Source organism: Dermacentor albipictus, chromosome 2, assembly GCF_038994185.2.
Source record: "Dermacentor albipictus isolate Rhodes 1998 colony chromosome 2, USDA_Dalb.pri_finalv2, whole genome shotgun sequence".
Classification (NCBI taxonomy): domain Eukaryota; kingdom Metazoa; phylum Arthropoda; class Arachnida; order Ixodida; family Ixodidae; genus Dermacentor; species Dermacentor albipictus.
In genome coordinates, this window is record NC_091822.1 from 108,960,555 (window position 1) to 108,972,975 (window position 12,421).

Below are 12,421 nucleotides of genomic sequence, written 5' to 3' on the forward strand. Positions count from 1 at the left end.
TTCAGCACACTGATGAACTCTATGAAGGCTTCTTTTTTCTCATCGTAAGCATCAGATATCTTCTGGCAAACCATGGCACACCTCCTCATACCCGGCCCATTCCGCTTCATGAAGCTTGTCACTCACTTTTTTGAAACTTGGAACTCACTATGGCCGATTTTCAGTTTATTCACGGCACTTTGCACCTTTACCTGAATGTCCTTGTAGGACACGCCCAGGCATTTGTCCCACTGTTCTTTCACCCACTTTTGTGCAGCTTCTTCAATGACAGGACACTTGCCTTCTTTTGGGCCCCAGAAGGACATTCGCAGACCTGCACATTAAGAAAGCTTGTTCCTTTGTTGCGACCAACTTCGTATGCATTTTTGCGAAACGCCGTAATGACGCTCAGCTGCAAAGTTGTTGGTTGATTTGGCATAAAGAATAACTTTCCACTTATACTCCACACTGTAATTTCACCAGTGAGTTGGTGCCATTTCGATGTCATCCTGCCGACACTTCACAATGCAATGTGGACGAAACTGCCGAGTGCTTACAGAGGTGCAGCACTTTAACTTGCAGTTGGAGTGAATTTCGTAACCCTGAGGAGCCTGTGCAGCAGTACGCGATAATGAAACTACTACTGTTCAGATGCGAATGTGCAAGGGGAACAGAGCCTGGTCAAAGCGAAACCTTTTTACTGCACTACCCGTATCATTCTTAAGGGTACCGTCAAAGAATTCATAAAATGCACAATTAGCATTTTATTCAATGTGTAAAACTATTTTTCTTAATTATTATTGCTGCTATAGTGTGAATATAGAATAGGTATATGTATGGTAAACGGCGTTTGCTAAGGCTTGTCTGAGATCTGTCTTTGCTCCCCCTGAAGGGATTCGTGTATAAGCCTAGCCCCTAAACTTGACGTTCCAAGTTTTGACGAAAAAAATAATGTAGACTTACATGTGGCAATATACGGTAGTTGAAAAGATAGTCAAGTGTAGCCTCTCAAGTTAGATCAGCATGCTTATTCATTAATTTGTACTGACTGATAGTGTTCTGATTTATGACATCTAGCAAGGTCTTTTTATCTCCTATGATGACAGTGGTCATTGATTAATGCCGATTTTCTTCAGGATTGTTCTGCTAAGCGAAGCTATATTTTCATGAACCACTGCTTTGTTTACAGAAGGCTTGAAAACCACATTGTGCTTATGCCCCTACGAAAAACTTCTATCACTGCACTAAGTTGCATCCTTGTGTTTAAGCAAATAGCTTTCTTATGCTCTTTCATCCATTTTCGTGGTCAGTCATTGGTGGCTGAAGGTTGAGTTTTCACTGCTGATACAAAGGCATGCACGCAAAAGTAGCATGTGCTCTCGCAGCTGAGTTGTGGGGCACGCTCGTTGCCAAATGCCAACTATTAGAGTTCTTTGAGATGAATGTGCTGTCTACCTATGCTGCTGCTACGGGTGTGCTAGTTTACCGCTCTGTTCTCTACAGAATTGTGCAATGAAACAACAAATACCACCTAAATATCCTCACTGAAACAAATATGTGCAGTTTAACGCATCATTTCTTTAACCCGTTCAAGGCCAATTTTTTTCGTCATATGCAACCGCCCAGATTGATTTTTTTTTTATTGCAGATTTAAATTCTTCAGAGAAACCTATTTCGGAAAAAAAAAATGACCGTAATTTTTCTAGGGTGACCGTAAAGTGAGAAAAAAATATTTTGTCTTGGCATATCATCATCATCATCATCAGCCTGGTTACGCCCACTGCAGGGCAAAGGCCTCTCCCATATTTCTCCAACAACCCCGGTCATGTACTAATTGTGGCCATGCCGTCCCTGCAAACTTCTTAATCTCATCCGCCCACCTAACTTTCTGCCGTCCCCTGCTACGCTTCCCTTCCCTTGGAATCCAGTCCGTAACCCTTAATGACCATCGGTTATCTTCCCTCCTCATTACATGTCCTGCCCATGCCCATTTCTTTTTCTTGATTTCAACTAAGATGTCATTAACTCGCGTTTGTTCCCTCACCCAATCTGCTCTTTTCTTATCCCTTAACGTTACACCTATCATTCTTCTTTCCATAGCTCGTTGCGTCGTCCTCAGTTTGAGTAGAACCCTTTTCGTAAGCCTCCAGGTTTCTGCCCCGTAGGTGAGTACTGGTAAGACACAGCTATTGTACACTTTTCTCTTGAGGGATAATGGCAACTTGCTGTTCATGATCTGAGAATGCCTGCCAAACGCACCCCAGCCCATTCTTATTCTTCTGATTATTTCTGTCTCATGATCCGGATCCGCAGTCACTACCTGCCCTAAGTAGATGTATTCCCTTACGACTTCCAGTGCCTCGCTGCCTATTGTCTAATGCTGTTCTCTTCCGAGACTGTTAAACATTACTTTAGTTTTCTGCAGATTAATTTTTAGACCCACTCTTCAACTTTGCCTCTCCAGGTCAGTGAGCATGCATTGCAGTTGGTCCCCTGAGTTACTAAGCAAGGCAATATCATCAGCGAATCGCAAGTTACTAAGGTATTCTCCATTAACTTTTATCCCCATTTCTTCCCAATCCAGGTCTCTGAATACCTCCTGTAAACACGCTGTGAATAGCATTGGAGAGATCGTATCTCCCTGCCTGACCCCTTTCTTTATTGGGATTTTGTTGCTTTCTTTATGGAGGACTATGGTGGCTGTGGAGCCGCTATAGATATTTTTCAGTATTTTTACATATGGCTCGTCTACACCCTGATTCCGTAATGCCTCCATGACTGCTGAGGTTTCTTGGCATATATGTACTGTTTATTCATGAATGATAAAAATAGGAAATGAACTTATAAGGATTACAATATTGACGCATTGTTATACGCATAGCTCAAAGGCTTAGAAAAATGCGCACACGAGAATATTTTTCAAGTCTCAAATGTTCCTCCTCTTACACTAATATTTACGTCCATAGCGTAATCAAACTGCATAGGTGAGCACACTCAAGAAAGCTGTGTAGTTGTGTGCCCGTCAGAAAAGCAAAACGTGTGACAAATTTCTGGTAATCCTTCATCTTATCGCCAACCAGAGGCAATTAGTTTTCTAAGGTCTCCAAAAAAAGAAACGCACTCACAGCGGCATCCTTTGCATGTGCACCCCTGTGAGCAACAAACGAGCGAGTAACCGGCAGTCACCCTTTGAGCGATTAGTAACGAGATAGCCATCAGTTTTGCGAGCCCAAGAAGACGAAACCGCCCTGGGAACAAAACCCAATCTAACCGCTATGCGCACGCCAATGCACGAACGGTAGTAGACGCTCCGGAGCAAACAAACCATGCAACGAAAACCGAGAGAAAGAGGCGCGAGAAAAAAAAATTCCCTGTATTCCCGCATAGTGGCAGCACATGCCAGGCAAGTAATTGGCGCAGTTTTTAAATGTATAGACGGCGCCATAAATATATAGCATCGACCATTTTGGACTTGTTCGCGGCGCCGTATATTTACATCATTGACCCTGAAAGTGTTAAAGCAAATAGTTTCCTTGAAGCATTTGGCTGATGATGATCCTTGATGATTTCTGCACAACTTGTCGTTCGTTTCTGCGCAGAGCCCCAGGCAGATGTTGATAACACAGAACTGGAAGTGAACATTCGCAACTTTATTGTGACGCTGAACAAGCCAACTTATGAGCTGGCTAGAGCCACAATAAGTGGCTTCTCCAGCCACCTGTCCTTGAGAGATACCAACATCACGCTACAAGCAAGCCTTGGCAAGATATGCGTTTTGGACCTAACAGGACATGGTCAGCTGTACCGGGAACGTTTCATCACAGCTGGTCCCGAGGCGCTGCACTTTACCGTGTTCAAGTAAGTGGGCCAGGAGTATTTTGATCTTGTGTCAATTAATTATGTTTGTAGGATCACACTAAGCTCTGCTCTAGAATCATGACGCAGCCATTCACGAGTGCATGTTGTCAGACTTGAACCATGCAGCGGTGCGCTTCTTGAGAGGGAACATAACATAATTTATGCCGTCACACCCACTATGTGCAAGCGTGTTGATAACTTGAGGGGCTGTCGGTAAAGTGTGCAACAAGCGCTTACCGAGTGTGTGAGGTATTTAGAACATAATGATGACCTTAAGATTAGCAACAATATTTCTGTAAAAAGTCAGTATATTAATTCCAGATTTTTTACATTCTTTATTTTAACGCTTTTTCTCAGGCCATTGAATAAAATCATTTTCATCCTCAGCTATAAGCTGATTGAGACATTGATAACCGGCTGCAACTGTGCACGCGGCAGCTGCGTTGGGGACAGAGTCTAGCTGCATCGACGGCTTGTAGCTTTAAAGGTGTGCGCTGTGTCTTCTTGGCGCTCACTTTGCGTTGAAGTGATAGACAACACCGAGATCACTTTCACTGTTGCTGCCGTAGTGCCGCATTTCTTCACACCAGCGTTTTGACTGTGCGTGCTGACACCGTGCTTGTAAATTTAGTTAGCAAGCAAATGTTTACAAGTTGATAAGTTGATACAGCTGATAAAAGTAGTATCCTTACTTTGTATGACTGTCTGCTAATTTGCTAGTGCAGTCAATGCTTCGGCTTTCAGGTGAAACTGCGACATTTTACTACATTCTTTAGGCTCGCATGATTGTGTCGGGGAGCATGCAGAAGCTTCCTCATACTTGTTTATTGTGTTTGATCAGCTTTTTTGTGCCAGCAAAGGTAATCTTGTGTGGTTTCAACTGGCACTGGAACCTCCACATGTTTTGTTCAGTTCTTGCACAGTAATGTAGAATGTTGCATAATATTGTACAGTAATGAATAAGGGCACTTTACAGGTGTTCAACTTGTAAGAGATTAGACAGCTAGTTAAGCTTCGGTCAAAGGTTGGTTTGAAATTGACTGCATGCTCTTGTGTGAGTGAAAACCTCACACGATGGGAAGAACTGCTCGTAATGATTTGTATATACGCTATCGAAGCGCTGATGGATAAAAGCAACCCACAGTGGTGAAAATGAAGTTAAACTTGATATTAGTTTAACACATTTATCAAGATAACATGCACTCATGAACATCTACTGTTGTTTGAGACATCATTAAAACAGCCTATACGTTGAATCATAAAATTGACAACCCGAGAGGAGTACCTGTGTCTTCACTGCTGCTCTCATTTAAAAATTATATTGCCGAGTCGACGAAAGCGCAAATTTTTAATCTTTTTGTTGATGTGCTAGGAGCACTGGAGGCTAGTTTCGACTATACCTACAGCCAGTTTGATTTTTCTGACTTCCCAATCTGCCCGAAATTGTCAAATATGACAAATGTTAGTTAAGGTTCAGTCATTATTTCAGACAGTGCATGATGTGGCTAGTTGAAGAATACCAACGTAAATGTTTAACAATGTGTAGAAAAGCTGTCCATCAAATTGATTGATTTTTATAGGTGTGGTGACGAAAGAGTTAAAGGGACTGACAACTGATTTTGAAGGACCCAGTTTTTATGGCAAAATGAAAGCTGGTCCTTGGAAGTGTTCATACCAGCAGCAGTTACTTCCAAAAGCACATGGCAATATTGTAAGCAGAATTGTTTGATCTGAGCAATCTTTAAAAAAATAGGAGTGCCGATGCTAGCAAAAATGAGAGCGACGCTGGTTGCCAGCCTCGCAAATTGGGAAAGCAGAGTGATGGGCATCCTTTTCAGGAGTGAGTGCAACTTTGTTAACCATCTGCATTTTGACTTTTTCAGCCACTTCTGAAAATAAAAAGCTGCTCCAATAGGTTGCTGCCTCAGTGGCTGTGGTTCAAATCCTAGTGATGATGATGATGATGAGTTATTGGCATTTCCTTTGAAATGGGGCGGTGATGAATAATCACCTAGCCTGCTATGCTAGTAGCAGTCTGGTCCCTCTTTTGGTCCTGGGCACAAATTCTCACAGTGCCACTTTTCTACTCGGAACAACAGAGTATTTAGCTGCGCATTGCAAGTTACAGAAAAACTTATAATAGAAAAAAAGAAATGTGTTGTATTTCAATATTTGGGAAAGGTCCAGGAGCCACATACACAACTAGTAGGTTACATGATAGGGCATTCTATTTGTTATGCTTTTGCCACATGGGGGCGCCAAAAGTCATTTTTCGCGACTTGGGGTGAATAATTAGAAATATAAATCCTCATTTAATGAGAACAACAATGCTTGCTTCAGTCGATGTGAAATCTGATCTTTCTGTCAGCGGGGCTATCCCTATTCATGGTCTGTCCCATTAAAGCTGCTCGGCAATGGCCGTAATTGGCTTCTTGGGGTCCTACTACTCATTGTGGCTTTGACCTGTTGGAGAAACTCAACTGGCTAAAGGGTGTTCAAAAATGTGTACTTAGGTGGAAAAAATGTCAAACACTCAGTTGGAGCAACTTGAAATGGCCTATGCTGGATGCTGCTGCAAGTCTTGGCCGGCAGCTTGGCTTGCCTGGCTCACAGTTGCCAGGCCAACGTGCTGACCCTTTGTGACCATACCGACCGCACAGTTGCATAATAAAGACTGCAAAAACAGTTAGCGTTGATCAGGTTTTATGTATCAGCACAACAAACTGCTGTAGGGCCATCAAAATCCGCACACATTGCTCTTGCGTTGCTTTCGCATAGACCAGATTGCAAATTTTTTGGCACGCTATGTGCTTATAACAAATATCTGATAAAGGATTTTTGTGTCAGATGCGACTTCGTTATCACCAGAAACGGGAAGAAGGGTATCTAATGCGCCCATGTTTGTTTAGCCACAATATTATGAAACCAACAGAGAGTGAAACCAAGGAAAACACATGTTAAATTACTCTGCTTTTTTTAAAAATTAAAGTGTAGAAATAGTAAAGCAAAGGGATATGAAAGTGTACTAAAAGACAATTTGCCGCAGGTGGGATCCAAACGTATGTCTCCACATGTGCTTGTCCTGTCACTTTCCCCGATTTTTACCCTGTTTCTTGTTTCAGTATGTTGTTGTACTTCAAAGAAAATTCAGCATGCACTTCTTTGAATTATGTGTGCGATACTCTCACCAATTGAGCTACTGTGGCGCTGTTTTCTCATTCATTTTGTTGGGTATTCCATGTATAGCTTCGACTATATTAAAATACATGGAATTTTATTTTATCCACTGCCCCTGGGAACACTGTTATGGGGCTCAATGCTGTTCATCCTCATAAACACATATGCTCATTGCTCTGAATAAGTCTGAGTTGCACATACTGTATGCTTCACAGGGTGTCCTTATCAGAGCGCAATGTCCAGAGACTGCCATTGCGTCTAAGTGGGCACCTAAATTAATGTGACTATTTTCCAGTGTTGCAACTAAAGTTGGCACTTGCAACTTCTCATTGTGGTCATACACATGCTGCTACTGTGTGAAAATTTCGTGTTCGGCAGTGTAAATCTCAACAAAGCTGTTTAGTGTGTGGCTTGTTGCTACAAATCGGCCGCCCAGTGGTTAGTGTGCAAAATATTGTGCTGGAGTTGCTGTTTGTTTGCCTTCGCAACAAATGTCTAACTTTTTCCATCTTGATATTGCATATGTTTTTTAAGTGAAGCTGTCTGTCTTATGTCCTAGAGGTTTAGTGTTGGCACGTTGTTGTTTGTCTCACCTGGTAGGCTCAGCGGTGGGGAGGAGAGAGGAGCTTACCACTAGCCGGCATTCCACTAGCTATTCAGAGCTCTGTTAGCTGACAATGATGATAGAAGCATTGTGCCTGAAAAAGAAGCCCATGCAGCTGTGCCACCGTTTATTTGCAATCGTGTTTGCTGAACCCCTTTTTCTTCACTTTCGGTGGGACGAAACTGTCCCACCGAAAAGCTGTGTTCAGTGGAGCAGCCTTTGTGGCATCTGAAAGTTTACATGCTGTGGTCGGTGGTGGTGCTGTGTTGTTTCTCCTCAAACATCTGTAATGTTCGCTGCTGTGGCCAAGGACAGTTGGGGCATGCGCTCATTGTTGAAATCTACTGCACGAGACATGAGGAAAGGCCTTTCTATATCTCTTTACATATTGCAGTGTTTCGTCTTGCTGGCTACCTGCTGTGGTAGCCCGATTCATTCATTCATTCATTCATTCATTCATTCATTCATTCATTCATTCATTCATTCATTCATTCATTCATTCATTCATTCATTCATTCATTCATTATTTATTTATTTATTTTCCATTACAAACACACTATACATACTCAAAACATTGCCGGACCGTACAGCCATCATGGCTAGTGTCTGGCCCGTTTTACAAAATACACATTTATCTTTTGCAGCAACATAAGATACGCTGTGCACAATTTTCTAAAGTTAGCATAAAATACACAAGAATTTCATAACTCACGGTAATAGATATTCATTAAAAACTGCTTTAGTGCAAGTAAAAGGTGATTAGTTTTAACATTATCTGCAAGTGAATTCCAAATTAGAGTCCCAAACTGTTTGTCTTTCCACAACCATTTTTACAAGCAGGCAAGGTAAAGGGTTGGTTAGTGTAGGTAATGTAATTATGCTTAATGGAAACGGTTAATTCTTAGCTAATGATCAATGACGGGTTACCTTTTATATGTGTACACTGTTGAGTGGCAATATCCGAAGGGATTTAAAAGAAGGTGCACTGTGATCTGTTGACGTTATAACTGTTATTGTGAATTTTTTTTTTTTTTTGCATTTGGCTAAATAGCTAAATGATAGCTGGAATATGGTCGAGCACCTCTGCAACAGAATGACCTGAATATAATGATGGAATAATTCTGTTCCTGTTTTGTTGTGATCTGTGTGGTGCGCCACCTTTACAGTGTTATAACCTGTATAACAAATGATTTCGGAAGCCGCAGGCACTTCTTTGTAAAAACATTCGACTGTATGTGGCTCCCCAGTATTCAATGCGATAGGCTAGGTGTGTTTGAACAAAGTCAAAATAAAGTGAGTGCCAAATAAATGTACAGGAGAATTCACTCTGATGGTGCTGCGCTGCGAAGCTTGTGTTGCACGGTGGTCGTGAGTTTGAACCCGGCTACGGTCGCTGCATTTTGATAAGGACGAAACTCGAAAACACTTGTACTCAGATTTAGATGCACGTTAAAGAATCCCAGGTGGTCAAAGTTTATCCAGAGTCCTCCATTTCGGCAAGCCTTGTAATTAAATTGTGGTTTTTGTACGTAAAACCCCAGAATTTCATTTTCTTTTTTTGCTGGCTCATCACACCTTTACAGGTTCCCACATTGTGGGGGGTCTGCATGAATTTATTTTTTTTTGCTTATAGTTTTACAGACTGCACTAAACTTAATTCCTTGAAAGCACAGGACTGATCATTGCTGTTCCTGCCTTGCTCATGCTGTCTTAAATTTTCAGGTATGGAAGTCTTGACCCTGACCTTCAGCGTGACTGTGACATCAAGGTCAAGTGTGAGATGTCCTCGGTTCATGTGGTTCACACACAGCGGTTCCTGACTGAGGTCACTGACTTTTTTGCTGACTTCAGTGACCTTCAGATGCTCCTGAAGGCTGCAACAGCTGGCAATAAGGTGTGACTTTGTTTAAAGTAGTTCTTACTGTTATGACTGAATTTTTGTGGGTAAAACTATTTCACCTAGCTATATGCCACGGTTATGAGTATGACTATTGTGGTTCTAGACACCACTAGCATCCGTGATATCTATTTTGTTCACTTGTACGCCATGGTCATTAGACAGTTAGCAATGTTTGGTACTTTTCAGTAAAGAAACACACCGTTAAAGTTTTGATTTAACTGAGGCAACAACTAAATTGGCTTCAATTTACTATAAATAATCATGGGACGGGAACCGTAAGAAACCAACTGGAGTCACAGGCACACTTGAATTTATGCGAAAATTCAGGTTGCCTAACCAAGCTTTATTTTGTAGACCATAAATTGTATCTTCTGAGTTCTATACAAGGTCATTTTCAAAAATGTTTCTTGCTGTGTGCTGTATGTGTTGCGAGTACTCTTTTGGGTGACCCAATTTTACATGAATAAATTTTGGTGCTGCCTTTTTATAAGTGCAGGTTTTAGGCCCTCTGGAAGGGAGATGCTCAAAAACTGTGGTTTTCCTCTTGTCTCATGTGCAGATGAATCTAGAGGCCTGCAGAGCGCCCAGAGTTCAGCTGGAGGTGACAGCTGCCTCACCTGTGATTGTGGTGCCTCAGTCGTACAGGAGCTTTGATGTGCTCGTTGCCAACCTGGGGAACCTGAACATCACCACGACATTTCGTTTCACAGGAGAGGGAAAGAGTGCGTCTTCCTCACGGCGTGCTTCACTCGAGACGTGAGTCAAGTCAACACTAATGGACTGTACAGGGGCTACACATCCACATAACTATTTTTTCTGAGTTATTGCTTCATTAACTTATTCTGTGAAAGCAAAAATGAAGGGATGTGGCACTGCGTATACCTGTCTTCCTTATTTTTGTTTTCCAGCTCGCAGCTGGAACCTGTAAGGAAGGGCTGCACTGTGATCAGCGCCGAAGAAGTCATGAAAGTGCTGGATGATCTGGATGGTAAAGTATAGCACTTTATTTGGCGCTTATGTCAGTGGACAAGAAACTGTTCAACTCAAAATTTGAATAAATGGAAAATAGGAATGCAAACTCATAGTAAAATAACAGCAGTGATGGAAAGGTGCGAATGGGCACTGCAACTAGGTACGGTTGGCATCAAAAATTTACAAGGTGTGGGTTCCATGAGAAAGCTAAATTTGAACCCAGTTTTAGCTTGCCATCATTAAAACAGTGCGATGCTATGTCGGTCGCATACATTAGTACTAATCTCAAATCTGAAATCCAGGGAAGTATTCTTATTGTACTCAGGTCCTGAGGCCTTGTAAACTTTTAATGCTTGCTGTACACATAGTACACATGTACCATCGCGCACTGTAGCTCACACTGAGTGCGATAGTACTCTTGTTGACAAATTTAAAAGGCAGTGAGAACTAGATTGCGTTTTTGTTCTTTTTATTTGTATTGATTGTATTTTTCATTCCTGTTTTTGCTGTGTTATGTGATGTTGGCATTCTTTTGCCGTCTACACTACTTTTGCTACTTGTAAGAGGCTTCCTACGTCATAGCGTTCTTTTTTATATGTTTAATTTGTCTAAGATAGTACCTATCTATAGGGCGTTAAAGTCATGATTGCATTTCTGTGCAAGAATTGAGAGAGCTGAATAGGTGGTCTGTCTCATGCTTTCTGATGTGTCCCTTTAGTGCAAGGGTGAGCATTGGGGAGACTGCAGAAGTGTTGGGCAGAATGTCTACAGTTGGCTTTGCTTGCCTGCTTTTGGGTGCTGTTCTGCAATGTCCGTTTGATTATTGCATTGTTGTTAGTTTACCTGCTTTGTTTGCAACGGTGTGTCTTCTTTCAGGTGAGAAGTGCCTTCTGCAAGTCATGGATGTGGAGCTGGTGGACATGGATGTCTATTCTGGTGTGTGTGTTCCAGCTTGCCAAGCTGTGCCACTGAATCATCCCGAGGGTTCATACACTGTTCAGTTTCCATCCATCTTCATCAAAAAGAATGTGAGTTTCGACTTGCCATCATGTCAGCGTCATCAGCTAGGGAGAGCTACCAGCTTTCTTTGCCTCTCTGTATTTCTTTGCAGTAACTGAATTATGGCTCCTTATTACCGTTGCACAAGTTCGATCAGCTTGACACACAAAAATAGAACAAAGAAAACAAGAATATAAATGCTTACTTGCGACTAAATATGTGGAACGAAACACTAAACGAAAAGTTAGAGTTGTCTAAATACAGATGAAAAGTGAACTGTGGGATTGATATACCAAGCTATAGGATGACATTCTGACGTGAGAAGTGTTAACAAAAGGTCAATTAGGCAGAAAGCAAGGAATCAAAACAAAAACAAAACATTTTGTTCAGCATGCATTCTAGAAATCAGTCTCACTGTCTCATGACATCACAAAGCATAAAAGCTTTTGCACTTTTCATGGGCAAACATTCCCCTTAACCACCAATTATCGGGACAGTATAGCTTTGTGCTCATAAAAAGCAACTACCCTATCTATTATATGTAGGCATTCATTTACAAGATGTGCAGAGGGCAGCAAGATGTGCATGCAGATTATTCTTGCTCTTCTTTAAATGAGTGTTTAAGCAATGCTTCAATGTAACCGTGACGACAAGACACAGGAATGTCATAGACAATGCTGCCTGTAGATGGCTTATACAAAGTAGACATAGCTCACATATGTTACTACGTGATTTTACTGCAGATCATCCATAGGATATTTTTGTTCATTCCATGGAATGGTGCTCTGATTTTGGAAGTGGTTTTCTAAGTCCAGTTGTGTAATTTCTATCACAACGCGTCCAGCATTGTGTAAGGGGCCAGTTTGCTTGCTTGCCTGGTCAACATGAAGCGCTTCACTGTATAATCAACCTTTGTTGTAATCAGCATCTGT

General features: G+C 41.7%; 1 protein-coding gene across 1 annotated transcript in view; it reads left to right on the top strand.

The window, feature by feature from the left end:
• Vps13D (vacuolar protein sorting 13D) overlaps positions 1–12,421 on the top strand; it is a 173,928-nt gene that overhangs the window by 73,734 nt on the left and 87,773 nt on the right. The window contains exons 37-41 of the mRNA XM_065430344.2: positions 3,579–3,837; positions 9,341–9,512; positions 10,078–10,274; positions 10,427–10,506; positions 11,367–11,518. Of these exons, the coding sequence (XP_065286416.1) occupies positions 3,579–3,837; positions 9,341–9,512; positions 10,078–10,274; positions 10,427–10,506; positions 11,367–11,518 (860 nt within the window). The remainder of the gene's footprint in view (positions 1–3,578; positions 3,838–9,340; positions 9,513–10,077; positions 10,275–10,426; positions 10,507–11,366; positions 11,519–12,421) is intronic.